Genomic DNA, 19,782 nt, shown 5'->3' on the forward strand with positions numbered 1-19,782 from the left:
TTAAAATAGACATGTGCAAAAAAAACTGAATCAGATTCTACATCTAGAGCATATGTTCAAGCGAATAGCAGAGACAAACCAATTTCCAATGACATCATCAATTAGCTTGTTTGAAGATTGGCTGCACCCGACTGGCAAAAAAGAGAAGTTTTCGATCAAATCTAGGTGAATATCGTTGTAGTGATTTTAGTGTCATGTCTTGTCGAAGGTGAAAAATTAAACAAACCACAGCCATATTATTCAGTGGTCCATCTCCATTTTAAACTTTGACTTGATCTGCGCTGACGTACCACACTTGAACTAAAGGAGGGACAAACCTACTTGTGTTTTTCAGAATTTCCAGAACAAACAATGGAAAAATGGCGTGGTATCGAGAAAAGAAATATCAGCATTATAAGGTTTGTTACAAAAACACTGTTCGAGTCTCGATCTACTGCGGGCTGCTTTGTAGAACGTTTATTCACAGCAAAGAAAACTTCCAGGCTAACAGAAATGGTACAGAAAAAGTGGTAAATACTGCGGGAACGTAGAGTGCAAGACCCGTGTTTTAATACTGTATTATGAACACTAAAAACCTGGACTTATAGCGAAAAAAGAAGAGCCTTTAGTTGTGCTTTCTGCCCGTAATACATTTTACTAATCACCTTTTATTTTTCTTTGTTTTTATACCTCATGTTACTTTGATAAATGTAAGCAGAGGAATAATTTAATTGAACTGTATCACAATAAACGCTTTGTCTTTCACCTGACTTAATCCTACAGGGCTAATATAGCAAGTAGTAAATGACTATGTTTCCAAGACACAAACTGTGCTTTTTTTGTTGTTGTTGTTGCATCTGCATGCTAATGTGAGGCCAGTTTTTTTTTTACTGTATAGTTCTGGAAATTCAGAAGAAGTAATTAATGTCTATATTTTTTTTAGTTCAAGCAGAGGTCAACCGTTATTGGCTTAACCCAAAAAGGTCAGCATAGTTTGGGGTCAAAATTCAACAAATTTCGGCTTCTGCTTCACGCACACCATAGATCTGAGGATATCTGAAGGTGGCATATATCTGATATCTGACTACACATAGACAGTAGTGGAGAAGAATACATAAACGAAATTGTGAATACACCCGTCTGTCACAAGAAAAAATTCTCACCCTTGTGTGTTTTATTGAAAGAATGTTGAGAAACAAGTTTTGCTTCAAATGCTTTAGATCCGACTAATATATAAATAAATGCTTTACCAATAAGCATCACTTGCCATAAAAACATAAATAAAATAACCAGTTTGATAAAAATCTCACCTTGGTCGTCACTTTGTAGGCCATGTATGCATTCATTCCATCACCTGGAAAACAAAGTGGAATCACACAAAAAGTTATATAAATGTATTTAGGCCATAAAATCTCACCAGTATTTCAATTACACAGTGAAATACAACATTGTCTTTTCAATGTGTCACTCACTGTTTAATTAGCATTAATACTTTAAACAGAATAACTGACGCTTGAAACAGGAACACACTCAGCTCATATATCACACTAGTTAAACTGGTTACATAAGTTTTCTTGTGGCAATATTTACTGTCTCTTGTTTGACCTTTTATATATTTACATACAGGGACTGTAAAACAAGTTTAGGAATTAAACCTCTACCGCGTATGAAATATCAGTCCTGCACTGTCAACGCACATATTAATGGTTAATAACCCCCGAAACTTTTTTCTTTAGGACAGACCTCATGTTTTTAGCTCTGAACTGTGTTAGTTTGCATCCGGACTAATGTGTTAAAACAAGTTACACAATAACACAAACCAATCGAGGCAGTTTGTTGACCAGTGTTCTATATGGTCAAATAACTGTTTTTTGTCAACAGATCTTTAAAGAAGCCCCAAATTAAACTTGCAGAAATTGCTTATGTGTGGCCAGGAAATGTATAGCAATGACATGGAAATCTGATTCCCCTACTCTCATCGACTGTGGAAATGAACAGTTATATTCCTCTTGAAAAGATTATATATGATGTCAAAAAATGATATAATTATTTTTTTACTATCTGGCAGCCTTATTTGGAGTACATGGGTACAACACTAACAGCACCATAGGACTGTAGCTATTTGAAGCTTTGAGCTACAATATACATTGTGCTGTGCTGTGTCTCTCTTTTTGTTGTTGTTGGTGTTGTTTTGTTTTGTTTGGGGGAATTATATATTCACTTGATTTATTTATTTACTTAATTTTATTTCATTTATTTGTGTATTTTTCTTTCTCAATTTGTTATGTAATGTTCTGCAATGTTTAATGTTCTATATGTTCTCTTGAATTGTTAAAACGTTTAAAAATAAAATATTCCAAAAGAAAAATGACTGTTTTTGTCAAGGGAGTCTAGTAACTTTGAAAAAGGGCAATATAGCAGCTTAAGTTTCCCCTCATGGGAAAGGGCTGCGTGATGGCAAGGCAAAGTGTTGACTCACTCACGGTACAATTTCTCCTATGCGAAAAAGTATCTACCGTGAAGTCGGAGCCACAAAAGTCCCACTACACCGAGTTCTGAGAACTACGATGGTTCTCAGTGACTACACTGCAGAGAAAAACTTGAAACTCTGAAAAAGTTCTTGCAATACGAAATCGCCCGAATTTTGCGTGTTATCTATAAACTTGGTCAGAGCTGTTTCCTTGTCACTTTTGGAATCCGACCCCACCCGAATCCGCCCGTCGGTTAGCCCACAGGGGACACGGGTCACAGGTGACCCACATGTCACTACTACAGAGCTTCAGTGGTGTTGTAACAATAAACTATTAGTGCAGTAATTTGTTAGAATGATGAAAATCTGTAACTTAGTAGACTGTTGGCTTCTGTCGATGTCGACTACATTTTATTTCATTGCTTTGGGGGCTGATGGGAAATGTGGGCTAATGAGACTGAGGAAAATGTTTATAATGCTAAATAACCAATATCTTTTGGATTTTTCTGACTTCACCTGTTCTTAAATACGCCTCTCATTGTTCCAGGATATTCCAGGACTATATAAATGCAAAATCAAAATACACTCACCCACTTTCTCTGGGTCAGACACTGATATGTGCATGTCAAACGAATCACCATCCTCCTCCTCTTCAATCTACAGAAACACGGAAAAAAAAAACTGTTCTTCAAAGAGACTACGATCACTTATTAATGTGATAATAATATGTCAGTTTTAGAGGTTATAATTCTGGTTTTCCCCAAATGATTGACAAATTCAGTGCGTTGCAAATATACAACCAAAATGTATTTGTTCATTTTGACCGATCAGAAGGAAATTAAAGTGCCATGTGGCCACAAAGAAGCGTCACCTCGTCGAAGGAGGAGTGTGTGAACATGTCGTCATGGGCGTGGCCAATGCAAGGGGTGATGACAGAGGTGGGAGGGGTGATAGGAGTGATGGCGGGCGACGGGCCATCAGATAGCAGGATGTCTCTTTCTGGACTGTCCAATGAAACCTCTTCTGTTGCTTCTACAACAACAACAGCAGCAACAACAACAACAACAACACACACACGCACACATAAAAGAGAGTCAGTGAGTGTGTGATAGGGCAAAAAATTGTATCTCTTTAGAGAGAGAATATGGACATTACTTGTTGTGGATAACATGTGCACACAAACAAAAAATGGTACATTGGTTACCAGAGTTACTTTACTTTCAACTTCTCTGCACTCATTTTGTTATTATTCGTCTTTTTTATTCTTGATTAATTCACTTGATTTTTTTTAATTAATATGCAGGGCGATTCGGTCGGCCAGCTTGTATCCCCAGATGGTGATCCCGAATCCAGTTGGCAAAATGGCCACACCAGGCGACTAATTTCTGTGTTTACTTTAGGTCAGCGTAGAAAAGCAAACCTAAAATTTGTGCTTTGTGTGACTCCTCGTTTCCCTGAATCTCTACAATGGAAGTGGAGTGCAGTGCATGTGGAGGTACCACAAGCCATAGAGCAACAATAGCCACATTAAAGGGAAATAAAGGAGGTTCAAATGAACCAAAAGGGTCCACCTGGTGTTTATTCTATCAACTAACTTCTAATATTCACATAACATAGTAGTTGGTGCCAAAATGTGGTTAATATTTGTGCTACATTTAGATAGAAACCTTGCAACTGGGACTATATGAACAGACAAATTATTGAAATTAATCAAGGAAAACCTTTTAAACTTCAGACAAATCATATCAAAGAAATACTGCTCTTATTGTTGTAATAAATCATTGATGTCTCAAAATGGTCAAAGACTTCAGACTCTAGATCATTTATCATCATTGATAAGCCTGAGAAAGACGATTACATTGCTTTTAAGAAGTAGGTCTTACTTTGCCCGATCGTTACAATGTCTGTAGCTTTCCCTTGTTTTCCCTGCAGCTCTGTGTGGTCCTGTGAGGTGCATGCGATTCTCAACAGATAGGCAAAACTCAGCATAATATCAGCACATCAACGTTGTTTTGTAATTTTTTTTGCGCTCGCATGATATCATAAAGAGGTAGGAATTTATGTATCTGTGTACGTGTGACAGACATACCTGCGAACAGATCCTCTGGATCGTCATCAAAAAGAGAGTCTTGTTTGGGTCCATTTGAGTTGGTGCTGATCTCTTCGGGAGATTGACAGGCTGGTTGTGACTGTACACACAAAAACACAGACACACACTTAAAATGGGACTTCTTATGCAGCAGGCAAATGTTATTTTTAGAGGAATAAAAAAAACGTTTGTTAAATAATACATGTTTTGTAAACAATATCGTGGATTATAATAATGATAAGAGTCCTGATATTACTTATTGTTTATGATAAGACAGACATTCCTTTTCATTTTTAACCTTCATTGTTTTGCTGCACTAAGCTCTATAGATATACACACTGCTGTTCAAAAGTTTGGGGTCACTTAGAAATTCCCTTGTTTTTGAAAGAAAAGCACATGTTTTGTCCATTAAAATAACATCAAATTGATCAGAAATATTTTGTAGACATTGTTAATCTTGTAAGTGACTACTGCAGCTGTATACAGCTGATTTTTTTATGAAATATCTACAGGCCATTCTCAGCAACCATTAGTCCTGTCTTCTAATGGCAAGTTGTATTTGCTAATGCACGTTGATAATTTCAACAGGCTAACCGCTGAAAACTGTTGTGCTGATTAAAGAAGCAATACATCTGGTCTTCTTTGGACTAGTTGAATATTTGAAATATCAGCAGTTGTGGGTTCCAGTACAGTCTCAAAATGGCCAGAAACAAAGAACTTTCTTCTGAAACTCGTCAGTCTGTTCTTGTTCTGCGAAATGAAGGCTATTCCATGCGAGAAATTACCAAGAAACTGAAGATCTCGTACAACGCTGTGTACTACTCCCTTCACAGAGCAGCGCACACTGCCTCTAACCAGAATATAAAGAGGAGTGGGAGGCCCCAGTGCACAACTAAGCAAGAGGACAAATACATTAGTGTCTCGTTTGAGAAACAGACATATATACAGTGGTGTGAAAAAGGTTTTGCCCCCTTCCTGATTTCTTATTTTTGTTGCATGTTTGTCACACTTAAATGTTTCAGATCATCAAACAAATTTAAATATTAGTCAAAGATAACACAAATAAGCACAAAATACAGTTTTTAAATGAATGTTTTTATTATTAAGGGAGAAAAAAAATCCAAACCCACATGGCCCTGTGTGAAAAAGTGTTTGCCCCCTAAACCTAATAACTGGTTGGGCCACCCTTAGCAGCAATAACTGCAATCAAGTGTTTGCGATAACTTGCAATGAGTCTTTTACAGCGCTGTGGAGGAATGTTGGCCGACTCATCTTTGCAGAGTTGTTGTAATTCAGCCACATTGGAGGGTTTTCCAGCACCAAGCGCCTTTTTAAGGTCATGTCACAGCATCTCAATAGGATTCAGGTCAGGACTTTGACGAGGCCACTCCAAAGTCTTCATTTTGTTTTTCTTCATCCATTCAGAGGTGGACTTGCTGGTGTGTTTTGGATCATTGTCCTGCTGCAGAACCCAAGTTTGCTTCAGCTTGAGGTCACGAACAGACGGCCAGACGTTCTCCTTCAGGATGTTTTGGTAGACAGAAGAATTCATGGTTCTATTTATCACAGCAAGTCTTCCAGGTCCTGAAGCAGTAAAACAGCTCCAGACCATCATACTACCACCACCATGTTTTACTGTTGGTATGATGTTCTTGTTCTGAAATGCGGTGTTACTTTTACGCCAGATGTAATGGGACACACACCTTCCAAAAAGTTCAACTTTGGTCTCGTCAGTCCACAGAGTATTTTCCCAAAAGTCTTGAGGATCATCAAGATGTTTTCTGGCAAAAATGAGATGAGCCTTCATGTTCTTTTTGCTCAGCGGTGGTTTTGGTCTTGGAACTCTGCCATGCAGCCATTTTTGCCCCGTCTCTTTCTTCTGGTGGAGTCATGAACACTGACCTTAACTGAGGCAAGTGAGGCCTGCAGTTCTTTGGATGTTGTTGTGGGGTCTTTTGTGACCTCTCGGATGAGTCGTCGCTGTTCTTTTGGGGTAATTTTGGTCGGCCGGCCGCTCCTGGGAAGGTTCACCGCTGTTCCATGTTTTCTCCATTTGTGGATAATGGCTCTCACTGTGGTTCTCTGGAGTCCCAAAGCTTTAGAAATGGCTTTAGAACCTTTTCCAGACTGATAGATCTCAATTACTTTCTTTCTCATTTGTTCCTGAATTTCTTTGGATCTTGGCATGATGTCTATCTTTTGAGGATCTTTTGGTCTACTTCACTTTGTCAGGCAGGTCCTATTGAAGTGGTTTCTTGATTGAGAACTGGTGTGGCAGTAATCAGGCCTGGGTGTGGCTAGAGAAATTGAACTCAGGTGTGATAAACCACAGTTAAGTTATGTTTTAACAGGAGGGGGCAAACACTTTTTCACACAGGACCATGTGGGTTTGGATTTTTTTTTTTTTTCCCCTTAATAATAAAAACCTTCATTTAAAAACTGCATTTTGTGTTTACTTGTGTTATCTTTGACTAATAGTTCAATTTGTTTGATGATCTGAAACATTTAAGTGACAGACATGCAAAAAAAATTGGAAATCAGGAAGGGGGCAAACACTTTTTCACACCACTGTGTATATATATATATATATATTTATATATATCTTTTTTTTGTTGTTGTTGTTTTTTTCCATACAACCCCCTTTCGAAAAAAGGACAGGGCAACAAAAGACTGGAAAAGTTGTGTCATGCTATAAGAAATACCTGGTGGAATAGCTCACAGCTAATTAGGCTACCTGACAAAAGAGTAGTCACAAAATTCATTATAAAAAGAGCATCCCAGAGAGGCAGAGTCTCTCAGCAGTGAAGATGGGGAGAGCTTCACTGGTCTCGGAAAGACTGTGTGGGGAAATAATGCAACAATCTAAGAATAATGTTCCTCAAAGTAAAATCGCAAAGAATTTGTAGATTTCATCATCTACTGTACAAAATATCATTAAAAGATACAGAGAATCAGGAGAAATCTCTTTACGCAATGTTGGAGATCAGACACAATTTTGTAGTGGAAATCACTGCATGGGCTCAGAAACTCTTCTGAAAACCATCCTCTGTGAACATAGTTCATTGCTGCATTCACAAATGTTGGTTAAAAAAACAACAACATAAAAACATGATCCAGAAATGCAGTGGCCTTATGAGGGACAAAGCTCATTTAAGAAGAACTGAGGGAGAAGTGGAAAACTGTTCAGTGGTCTGACAAATAAAAGATTTGAAATTATTTTTTGGAAATCATTGACACTGCTTCCTTCAGGAAAAAGAGGAGAGGGACAATCCAGCTTGTTATCAGTTCACTTTTCAAAACCAAACTGTTTAATAGCTGAAATCCTATATGAGGCAAGAACGGGAGAACATTTCACTTTAAAAACTCCAGCAACTGATGTTGGCAGGTCCCAGATGTTTACAGAGTGTTGTTAAAAGAAGAAGTGATGCAGCACAGTGGTAAACATGTCCCAACTTTTTTTAGACACGTTGGCTGGCATCAAATTCAAAATGAGCATATATTTTTCATAAAACAATAAAATGTCTCCGTTTCAACATGTGTTGTCATTGGTCTATTTTCAATTAAATATGGGTTTATGGGATTTGCAGCGTCCCATCTTTTTCGGAAATGCAGTTAAAATAATATTTTTTTATAAATCTGGTGTGTGGGGAGATCTGACTCAAACCATGAATATATAAGTACAATCATGGATTATTGCTAAATAATATCTATTAGGATATGAGTTGGCTTCATGCAACCATATTTGAAGTTTTCAAAACAAACTTCTCCACAAAAGGTCCACAAAAACTGAGCTGCATTTATTTCCACGTCATAGAAAACTTTCAGACATTTTCATGGAAGCAGAGCAACCGCCACATCTGCATAGTCGCCGTGCAAACTCCATCTATTCCACAGAAGAAACAGTAAAAAAAATTCCAAGCACTGTCTGTCATCCATCCTGCTGAACTACAGACCTTCCTGTCTGCCAGAGAGGAAACAAGTCAGCTGCTCCACAAAACACTGAATGTAAAACTGATTGATCAACTGCAGCAGAAGCCAGCAATGGCTCATTGCTTCATTGCCAAAGGCTTTCTGAAGCATTCCAAGGGTTTCCATTGCAGACTTCCTCAATTTGACTTCAAATTTGATACGTGCCGTCGGCTCAAGTCCGTGGTGAAATTGCATATGTGCATAAATGGCTGATGTTGCTCAAACGACGTGATGTGAATTACTTGCTCACAAAAATTACCGCTTTTCCTTGCTCCATGTGCGTCGCTGTGCTGCGCTCCATTCCTGCACAGCAGGATCAGTCTCAGAACATTTAAGTGCTATTTGTACAGGTCAGTGTTTATGCCTTTAATAACAACTGCTAACTATAGCATTTCTGCCATAAAGGGTTTGAGGCCTATTGATGCCGCTTTCAATCGGCACGTTAAAAAAAGTTGTATCTTAAACATATTAGGTGAACTTTCTATGTAATGTTACTGACCACATTCATAACTCAGCAATAAAAAAAAAAACCCGCAGAGAATTAATGTGTTCCATTTATGAAAGCAGTTGTGCATCAGGTTTATAGCCGTTACGACATCAGTACTTTAACCCGTCCAAGTAGATCCGGGTCCTACTTAAATCATTTACAGAAGTGACGATGTCACTTTAATAAAAAACAACTCTTATCAGTTCAATATATTGTATAGTAGTAGTATAGTAGTTAATAGTAATATTCCGTTGGTAAAATTTAGCTGCGTAATAACTACAGCTTTGGTAAGACATGCACCAAATTCAAGTATGTGGTGGGACCCTATTGGGAAGGGTATGCTATGATGTGTTTGTAAAGATCCTTTGTATTGTGATTGTAAAAATTACACACAAAAAAATAGCAACCCATAGGAATGGCTTGAAAACAGAGTTGCTTCAGGTTGTTTTTTTTGTGTAATATTTTAAAAAAAAATCAAAGTGCAAATGATAGACTTGGTAGAGTGAAAATCCCATGGGATTCCCCTCTGTATGTAAAAAAATAAACTCAATTGAGCCACAATGTGGCAAGTTATTCAATGTTTCAGTTTATTGTCAATAACTCCCACATCATGAGTCATAGAAGAAAAGAAAAAGCAGGAAACTTTTCCTGAACCGTCGATTCGGACATTGACAATTTTTCAAGCAATTTGCATATTTTAGTAAAAAACACGTTTCACTACCTGTTACATTCGATCTTCACCAAACTTAGGACATACCCTATTTGGACGAGCAAGAAAAAAAGTCTGTTTTGCCGTAAATCCTACCGTTTACTTTTGTGTGTTCTAAACATTCTAAATCAAATAGTTCTTAAATGGAGCCCTGCATCGAAACCAAGCTCAGACGTCTACGCAAATAAGAATTTTAAGCACTACCTACAATTTTGTGGAATTTGGCACCTGAGGGCGCTACAATACAAAAATATTTTTTGTGGTGCCCCTTATTGTCCATATTTCATCTATTCTTCAAATTTGGGGTGATAGATGTTTTAACAATGTAGAAATGACCTGGACATTTTTGGTGCCCAACAGTCTTTATGGTTTTTCTAATTTGTTGTTGAGCAAATTTGCATAGGTGAAAAAAATGATGCCCCCAAAATTGAATTGATATAATTTACTGCTATCTATGACTACACTCATGTGCATGTAAAATACATGTCAGATGCCTGCATATCAACTATTAACACCAGACAACCATCTTTAGTCTCTTGAACAAGTTTTTTTTCTCAACGTTGTCTTTTCATTCTGGGATGACTTTGCTGCCGGTATCCGCTGCTCTGCATCACGTGGCGTAACGCCGCATGCTAATTTGTTGAGAAAGAAAAGTAGGAGTGCTTGTTTTTCTGGAGGAAAATGCAGGAGAATTGTTGTCACTCAAAAAAAACAAAGAGCATAGAAGTCATGATTTTTATTACGAATAATTGTGCAAACCCCTTACTTTGTCAGGGCAGCTTCAGGAGCAGCATTAAGGTGAAATATTGAAATGAAACACACCTGAACGGGCAAACTCAGAGCTCTGTTCAACGCGGGAGTCCAGGAAATACAGGAGGAAGGATGAGTGGAGAAAGATAGCCAGATTTTTTTTGCTGAGAGGACAGAAAGAGGAGAGAGAGGAGGAAATGAGTGATGATAACGAGGAACTTTCTCCCTCCTTACTCAGCAACCACAGAGGGGTCAAAGGAAACTCAGTACACACAGTCTCTCTCTCTCTCTCTCTCTCTCTCTCTCTCTCCCCCTCTCTCTTTCAAACACCCACACACACACACACACACACACACACACACACACACACACACACACACACACACACCACAAAGCTGCATCCATTCAACAAGAAGCATTCAGAAGCTGTTTTGCACTCCCAGAACAAACTTTTTAAGAAAGAAAATCACTACAAACTGCACTTGGCAGATAATTCAACTAGTTTAAGCTAAAAAAAAAAAAAAAAACTAAAAAAAACATTAAACGAAAACCTGACAAAATGTCAATCAGATCTCCAACCCTGATGTGGATCAAATTCAAACCTTATGACCTAGTTTATTCACATTAAATTTACAATTGATAAATGTGTCTTAATCACTTATTCAATTAACTGAATAGCTACAACAAGACTTCATCCAACCATTTAAGATGAAAATCCAGTTCAGAAGTCCAGAATTCTGAACTCAGTTATGACAAATTAGAAATTAGTAAATGTGAACACAGAAGAAAGAAAATGTATCATTGAATTAAAAACAACAATAAATAAAGCATGAACGATAAGTGTTACTATCTTTAAGTGTCAGTTCAATCTTTGGTAGCAAATAACCGTAATGGTTAATGGTTAAAAAAGAAAAAGAAAAAAACTGTTCAGGAAGTAGCCAAGTGAAAAGGCAATATGAAGACAAGTCAAGTCCAAGCTGAGAGACACTGAAAAAAAAATCCAAGTATCCAAGTTTCTAAGGGGTTTCAGTGGAGGCCCCCAGTTATCAATATAGGAGTGGACAAATAGAAACATTTGCAACACAAACTACATTCTCCGAAGGTATTATCCAGTTCAATTAAGATCTCTGTAAAAGTAAAACTGATCACAAAAGTATGATTTCTTTGCAGGACTGTCAGCATTACATCTGAACTATAGGTGGACCGAATCACCCGGCAACTGAGAAGAGATTATTATCAGAGACCAGGGGAGAGAACCCGTTTCACATTCCTGCAGACTGAGATACTTTGTAGGCCACAGGGGTCAAGGTGAAACAGACTGGCTTACAAAGAGACGTAGCACTAACCCCAGAATTGCAATCAACCATTGGTTGGCACGGGCAAGATAAAAAAAAAAAAAAGAGATACAAGACAACAACCTTCAAGTAGCAAAAGAGCAACAAAGAGACACCTAAGAACTACAAAGAGAAGGTAGACAACTGCAGAGACCCAAGATGGCTACTTGTAGTAGGAAAACAGAAAAAAAAAAAGAAGTGGCCACAAAAAGAGGCTACAGAACTACACTGAGATACAAAATGACAACAAAGAAACACAAAAAAACACAGATACATGAAACAACCACTAAGAAATAGAAAATAGATTAAATAGAAACTGAATCTGTTGTTTTACAGATTATACACAGTAGTCATCAGAAGCATGACACAAAATGACACTTGTCATAAATTCAGATCTGTTCTTGTATCATTAACAACCAAATCTAAAGGGAACTTCACTGTTGTATGAATTATGTATAATAAATCACCAAAATTATTGAAATAGAGTTAGTTTCATATTTTGGCTTTTATGGGGGGGGGGGGCATGGAGAACAAATGCTCCATTGAACGCTTTATGGATTTCATCATTTCATCATTTTAATTCCAATGTAACTCAAAAAAGGAAAACACTCATGTTTCCACCAATGTAAAAACTGCTGCTTTAAATTTGGAGGAATCAAATGGTTCATAGTCACCTGCAACGTTTAAGGCCTCTCTTAATTGAGGGGTTGTGGGTCGGCTGGGTACTCGAGCCTTACCGCCAACATAACATGAGCAAGACATTACAAATATGTCCATGCTGCCTTCAGTTCATAAAAGACAAAGAGGAAACACCATCCAGGCTTTTTTGGAAATCTTGTCATCTTTACATGACAACTTGGGAGTTTTGCACTGAACGGTAAACTTCTTTGAGTTGTGTCACAAGTTTTGATCGCAGAGACGTTTGTGTGTCCACAATTCTCTCCAAAAACAAACAGACTTCTAATTTCCAGAGGGGTGTGGACACAATATTATGAGTATTGCTGCAACTAAAGATTATTTCTATTATCAATGAATATGGTGATTACTTTTTTGACTAATCGATTAATTGTTGTCTGTAAATTCACTGCTGCTCAACAAGTTTGGGGTCTCCTTTGTTGTATTTTCTGTTTCATCGTGCGACCAATGGGATGCACCCAGACTCTTCTACTACGGAGCCATGCTGTTGTAATATGTACAGAACACGGTTCGACATTGTTTTGCTGAAATATACAAAGCCTTCCCTGAAAAAGATGTTGTCTGTATGGCAGCATATGCTGCTCCAAAACCTGTATCGTTCAGCATTAATGGTTTCCCTCCCAGATGTGGAAGTTACCAGCGCCATATGCACTAAAGCATTCCATAAAACCATCAGGGATGCTGGCTTTTGAACTGTGCGCTGATAAGAAGCTGGGTGGTTCCTCTCCTCTTTAGCCCAGAGAACATGTGATTTCCAAAAAAAGATTTAAAATTTTGATTTATCAGACCACAGCATAGATTTCCACTAATGCCTCAGTTCATCTTAAATGAACTCAGAACCCAGAAAAGGTGGTGGTGCTTTTGGATCATGTTTATATCTGGTTTCTTCTTTGGTAGGGTTTTAACCTGCATTTGTTGACAGACGGTGGTTTTTAGAAGTGTTTCTGAGCCCATGCAATGATTTCCACTACAGAATCGTGGCTGTCTTTTATGCATTGCCACCTGAGGGCCATGCCAGATGACATGTTGTAATGGTTTGTCCATTGATGAAAGTGCAAAATCCAAGAAATTTCAGCTGACTGTCATGTGTCATGACATGCATCGAGTCCTCAGATTTAAGAAGCTTAAAAAACAGCAAATCACATTTCTGTTTAAAAATGGCCTCAAATGAATTGAGTTATTGAAACATTTGTTTTGTAATTAACATGATAACTTCCAGTAATTAATTTTCTGACTAATCAATTAATTGTTGTAGGTTTGATTAAGAGCTCCACTAGGATCTAAATTCAATGCATTACAGTAGCCCTAAAACAAAAACTTTCCTTAAGCCTGTTATCTTTAGTTATCGTTATAAAAAGAAATGGTAATTCAGCTTCATGATCATATTATTATGTATTTGACACTTTGTCCTTTTATTGTTTTGAGTCTTTTGAAATTTTCCAACCGCTAAAAAAAAACTGCCAATAAGCTGCTGGATTATATTGGCTTCTTTTTGTTGTTGTTGGTTTCGTCGTTGTTATTGCCAATACTAGTTCAAGTTGAAAAAAAAAATGTAACCTCTGCCTTCATTTAAGTCAAATACGCCTAAAGACAACAAATAAAACTTTCGTCTGCCTAAACTGCACTGTTCGGGTTGTTTACCGTGGTTTCCTGGTGTGCCCTGAACGCAACATCCATACCTTTGTGACTGTCACCTGACTGCGAGCAAACACACCTATTCTGCGTATTTTCTTACAGCAAACAGACCCGTCTTCAGCTCTCGTAATTGTCGCTTTTGAATGTCGCCGTTATTAGTCTATTTTACACACCACATTTCGTGCATTTAAACGGACATTTTTGGGGGAATTATGACAGTGCAAAGATGAACTAAAACAGAAGCCTCCAAAAACCGACCACTAAACCTCATTCAGAAATAAGCGTTTGTAAGGTTTTAATCCTTTTTTTGTGCTTGCCCCTTCCTCCTAAGTTTCCATTTGTTGTCAGCTGGAAGCATTTATCCCCTTCGGCCTCTTTCTCTTCATCACCCCTCTTCTCCTCCTGCTCACCTCCTGTTCGGCGGCCGGCTCCGGGAACAGGTCCTCCCCGTCCTCCAGCTTGCGGAAGTCGGCGTGGTCCGGTGGACAGTCGCTGACTGTGTCCGCCATGTTCGCGTTGTTTCTACGGTTGTTGATTGTGATGATGGCTAAACAGCTAGCTAAGAGAGAGACACACACATGCACAGACAGACACACACCGATTTCGACAAGCGGAGAAAACAGTCGACTGACAGGGGCGAGATGAGGAGAGGAGGGGGCGGGGCCTCGGAGGCTTTTGCTGACTATCATGTGACCAACAGGGAGCCCCTGATGGGAATCAGAAAAGGAGGGGAAAGGAAAAAAACGTAGCACGCTGCCGCAGTTTAACATTTCCTTAAACATCCCTGCACTATGATCACAATAGCTAATATGAGGAATCATATTGTTTTCTCTGGGTTACCGAAAGGAGCTTTTAGGTGCTGGGGGTGGGGGTGACTATAAACTACACACGTCAAAAAATGCTTTTATAGTGATCCATAAAGAATAATAATCACAAAACATTGGTAAAACGAGGCTTAGTCTATAGTGAATGGATGATAATGATAATAATAATAATAGCAGCCTTTATTTGTATAGCACCTTTCATACAAGAAATGCAGCTCAAAGTGTTTTACAGCAAGATAATAAAACAAAGCACGTCCAAATATTTTTTTATAGTGATCCATAAAAATAATAATCACAAAACATTGGTCAAACAGACAGTCTATAGTGAATGGATAATAATAATAATAATAATAACTAAACTTTATTTGTATAGCACCTTTCATACAAGAAATGCAGCTCAAAGTGTTTCACAGCAAGATAATTGCATGCAGTGTTTCACATAAAACCGGATATAAAGGAACATTTAAAAATTTTGAAAAGAAATGAGATGCATAAGAACAGATAAGATGTAAAAGAAACAGATAGAATGCATAAGAAACAGATAAAACGCGTAAAATGAAACACAAATAGAGTTAAAATATAAAATAAGCAATATCCATTTCAAAGGTGCAGTAGTTCAAGATCTTCAAGATTAACTAGTTAAATGCTGATGTAAAGAGATATGTTTTGAGCTTTCTTTTAAAAGTATTAACAGAGCAGCTTCCCTGATATCTGCTCTCTGGTAGTTTGTTCCACAGCTTTGAACGTAGCTGACAAAATCAGAATCCCTAATTTTTCTTTCGGCTGTGTGCTGCTTGGAAATCTCCAATAAACCAGCAGCAGATGATTTCAATGGTCTTGAAGGCTCACAGTTAACCAGAGAGCTAGCAATGTAACTCCGTTCGAGCCTATTAAGAACTTCGTATGTTAGGAGTAGGACATAGTGAATGAATATATTTTTTATTCTGTATCTCATTTCAGGGGTCTTCACTTCCCCCCACAGATGCATCAAAGAACTCAAAGTTCACAAAAATAGTATTTCATTCATGGCTCCAGACTTCAATGCTTCAAATTTACAAACGTGTCCATGATGGATTATTATTTGAGATTCAATTCATTTCAATTCAATTTTAGTTATATAGCACCAAATCACAGGTTATTTCATGGCACTTAACACATTAAAGTCCTTACAGCAGAACTTTACAATATTATACAGAGAAACCCAACAATTCAACAATTCCCACATAAGCTAGGAGGGAAAAACTCCTCTTTAAGGGAAAAAAACCTCCAACAGAGGGAAGGAAAACTGAACAGGAAGAAACCTCTGACAGAACCAGGCTCAGAGGTGGGCGGAGCATCTGTTAACAGAACCAGGCTCAGAGGTGGGCGGAGCATCTGTTAACAGAACCAGGCTCAGAGGTGGGAGAACCAGACTCAGAGGTGGGTGGAGCATCTGTTAACAGAACCAGGCTCAGAGGTGGGCGGAGCATCTGTTAATAGAACCAGACTTAGAGGTGGGTGGAGCATCTGTTAACAGAACCAGACTCAGAGGTGGGCGGAGCACCTGTTAACAGAACCAGACTCAGAGGTGGGCGGAGCATCTGTTAACAGAACCAGGCTCAGAGATGGGCGGAGCATCTGTTAATAGAACCAGACTTAGAGGTGGGCGGAGCATCTGTTAACAGAACCAGACTTAGAGGTGGGCGGAGCATCTGTTAACAGAACCAGGCTTAGAGGTGGGTGGAGCACCTGCCTTGACAGGTTGGTGGTGAGGGAGCAGAGAGAGAAAAGGACAGCATAGAGATCCAAAACATGAACTCTTGGTGGGCGCCGACAATCACGGAGCAGAGACATGCAGCTCCATGGCCGGAGACATCTGCAAAAGAAAGAACAGAAACTACGCGAGCGAAGGAACTGAATGGAGAGGCAACAAAAGAATAAACAAAAACTATGGGAGAGAAAAGGCATGAAGTTAATGAGATGTAATGGTGAGATAAGATGCTGACAATTTTATTCATAACGCAGGGGGGGTTTATGACGTAAGACCTGTGAGAGCAATAATATTCTATGGATTGGAGCTCATCATTAACCACCTTAAAGCACCACCATTCAGATGGCAGATCAGGTGTTCAAAGACATTCTTTAGAATCCTCTCATAGATCTCCGGACTGAGCCTAAACATTTTTTTTAGCATGGACTCTTGTCCATGGAGTCCTGTTGCTAGGTATGATACATCCTTTTAAACGATTTGATGAGAAAGTAAACTTTGCAAGTAGCTTGAGTTTCATTATGAGTCATATGTTAATCATCTATTCATAATCATTTGCTTTCATTTATCTTTTAGTGATAATATCTTTTGAAATTTTTTTTTTTTTGCTATCATGGTGATGCAATGTTGTTCTCTGAAAGATGTGTCCACTCACTGTAAAACATCTGTTTCAGAATCCTCTGAACATGCTGAGGAAACAGGTGAGACCATGTATAACTTAGTTTAACTGAGAAATGAAATGGGATGTTTTTGGAGGCTGTCAAAGCAAGGGAATTTCTGTCATTCATTTTGAGTTGGTTATAGAAACCTCTCCATTTTATGCTGATCAACAGAACATACATTAATATGCTTTTTAGACAACTACTAACAGGCGCTTTGGGTTTTTAATTCAAGTATCAAGAATCAAGCAGCTTTTCTAAAAGTGATCGGTTGATCCAGGAAAAATGCACGCTGTATGATAATTGGCACAGAATGGACATGGGATGAAAGTGAAACCACTGTTTTTGTTGGTGTGATCACTCCACTAAAAAGCAGGTTGTGAGAAGTGTCGCTGTAAAGAATGCAAAGATGAGAAAGACAGGGAGAGGATAACAATTATATCAGGGCTATATTTTTGGTCATATATGATCAAATAGGGCTTTATTTAAAGATTGGAAAACGTAATACAGGACGGTGTGAATTTTTTTGATGGTGTGCTTCAACTGCACAAAATATAACAATGAGAGAAGAGAACTGAAACTGAATCTTAAAAGACATACAGTGAAGACTCGATTTATGCCATTTCTTTTTACAAAAAAGTTATAGCTGGAATTGATATCTATTTTTGTTTCAATATCTTAGGGGAGAGAGTAATTGTTATTTTCTTCTCTAATGTTGTTTTATTTTTCAGAATATGTGAAAGAACACTGGAGTACCGATCCATACTCCAGTCCGGTTGGTGGCAGCAGTGCGAGACAACGTTGTTTGCCGCCCCACACCCCCCTCCCGCTACAGAAAATAAACAACACGAAGAAGAAATTCCGGGACCCACGATCACTTCCGTGTAGGTAATAAGGAAGTCCTCTGGCGGCAACTGTAAACAGGAGTTAAACAGAAAGCCACGAAAGCAAACCATTTATTTTAAATACTTTGTTTGTTTTTGGAACTGAAGGAGCTCACTCCGTCGTCGCTAGTTGTTCTAGATGTTTAGCTGTGGCTGAGACCAACGTGACCGAGCAGGACTTTTTGTTTCTTTTAGCATGGATGCTAGTGTGGACGCAGCTAACGTTGATCCAAAAGAAGAGCACGAGCACCAACGTGTAGCAGCGGAGGACGAGAAGGAGCCGGATGTGGAGCTACCTGACGTCACAGTGGGAGGTAAAAAGGCTCGGAGGCTGACAGCAATCTCTTGTGTTGTTTTTGCGAGACGGAAGCCAACTTCCACTTTAAAAAAAACAACACGTTCAAACTAGCCATGTTGTTTTGCTGTGCATGTCCACCAGGCATTACGGTAAGAGCGTGACACGAACAGCTGATTTAAAAAAATAAAAGCAGAGGTCCGATGAACGCGACAGGGAAGAGAGCGCCTCAATGGCTAGTGCTGAACGGGTTCAGGCGGAAGGAAGTTCTGCCTGTGATTGGTTGTTTGATTGGTTGTTTGATTGGTTGTGAGATTTCAGTCAAGACAACATCAGAACAATCTGATGTTCAGTTCAGGAAGACTAAAGGTCTACACGACGTCTCCTATGAGCGGTGTTACTACCTCTGTTTTCACACTACAATCCAAAGGAAAGCTTCTTTTCCCGTAATATCACTTTGGAAAGTTCAAATGCAATTTGTCACACAGAAGTTAGTTTAACCTGTCTCGACCAGGTTGTTTTGAAAAGTTAATGCACATTTTTATATGTTTTAAGAGTGTTTAATATGATGCTTTACTAAGTGCGTCTTTTCTTCTATTTTTCTAGTTTTACCCTAAATTTCTCTGTATTTTTTATCATTGTTTACAGGTTGCAGATACTTTCGCCTGTCAGGACAGTCCAAGTTCACACTTTTGCTAACAGGACACAAAGATCAGAGCATTTTAGTGCTGTTGAAGAGATGTGACTTCACTTCTGCACCTGTAAAACGAAGACCGTGGTTGTGTGGCCCTGCTCATTTTTTTTTTTAGAAAGGAGGATTATGTATTGCGTTCCAGATTAGAGGGTTTTAAGACAGGACTGTTATAGACTGAAAGCTGGTGGTTTTTCTTTGGTGCTTCAGCTGCTTCAGTCTTTCTGTGAGCAACAGCACAATTCAATTACATTTTATTTATATAGCGCCAAATCACAACATTATTATTTCAAGGTACATAACACATTAAAGTCCTTTACAACAGAACTTTACAGCATTATACAGAGAAACAATTCCCACATAAACTAGGAGGGAAAAACTCCTCTTTAAGGGGGAAAACCTCCAACAGAAGGAAGGAAAAACTCCCTTTTAATGGGAAGAAACCTCCGACAGAACCAGGCTCAGGGGTGGGCGGAGCATCTGCCTGGACCTGTTGGTGGTGAGTGGAGAGCAGAGAGAGAAAAGGACAGCATAGAGAGCCAATCTGCAAAAGAAAAAAGAGAA

At 38.6% G+C, this 19,782-nt stretch overlaps 2 protein-coding genes and 1 long non-coding RNA gene across 4 annotated transcripts in view; 1 reads left to right on the forward strand and 2 right to left on the reverse strand.

Annotated features, from left to right (window-relative positions):
* snx2 (sorting nexin 2) overlaps positions 1-14,759 on the reverse strand; it is a 50,523-nt gene extending 35,764 nt beyond the window's left edge. For both annotated transcript variants that reach the window (XM_069705939.1, XM_069705938.1), the window contains exons 1-5: positions 14,529-14,759; positions 4,539-4,638; positions 3,321-3,481; positions 3,040-3,106; positions 1,290-1,333 (exon numbers count right to left, since the gene is read on the reverse strand). In XM_069705939.1, coding sequence (XP_069562040.1) covers positions 1,290-1,333; positions 3,040-3,106; positions 3,321-3,481; positions 4,539-4,638; positions 14,529-14,627 — 471 coding nt within the window. In that variant the 5' untranslated portion in view covers positions 14,628-14,759. The remainder of the gene's footprint in view (positions 1-1,289; positions 1,334-3,039; positions 3,107-3,320; positions 3,482-4,538; positions 4,639-14,528) is intronic.
* Positions 9,565-10,610, reverse strand: LOC138625195 (uncharacterized). The gene is made up of 2 exons (XR_011311219.1): positions 10,526-10,610; positions 9,565-10,374 (listed from the first exon to the last, which is right to left on the reverse strand). It is a non-coding gene; the product is annotated as an uncharacterized lncRNA (long non-coding RNA).
* A 3,467-nt stretch (positions 14,760-18,226) lies between the features above and the next one.
* Positions 18,227-19,782, forward strand: part of rnf214 (ring finger protein 214) — a 7,882-nt gene continuing 6,326 nt past the window's right edge. The window contains exon 1 of the mRNA XM_069705914.1: positions 18,227-18,546. Within this exon, the coding sequence (XP_069562015.1) occupies positions 18,429-18,546 (118 nt within the window). The 5' untranslated portion in view covers positions 18,227-18,428. The remainder of the gene's footprint in view (positions 18,547-19,782) is intronic.

The sequence above is a fragment of the Brachyistius frenatus genome, unplaced genomic scaffold (assembly GCF_029030835.1).
Source record: "Brachyistius frenatus isolate BFR_SWC_R1_liver_20210118 unplaced genomic scaffold, ASM2903083v1 Contig_60, whole genome shotgun sequence".
NCBI classification, from domain to species: Eukaryota; Metazoa; Chordata; class Actinopteri; family Embiotocidae; genus Brachyistius; species Brachyistius frenatus.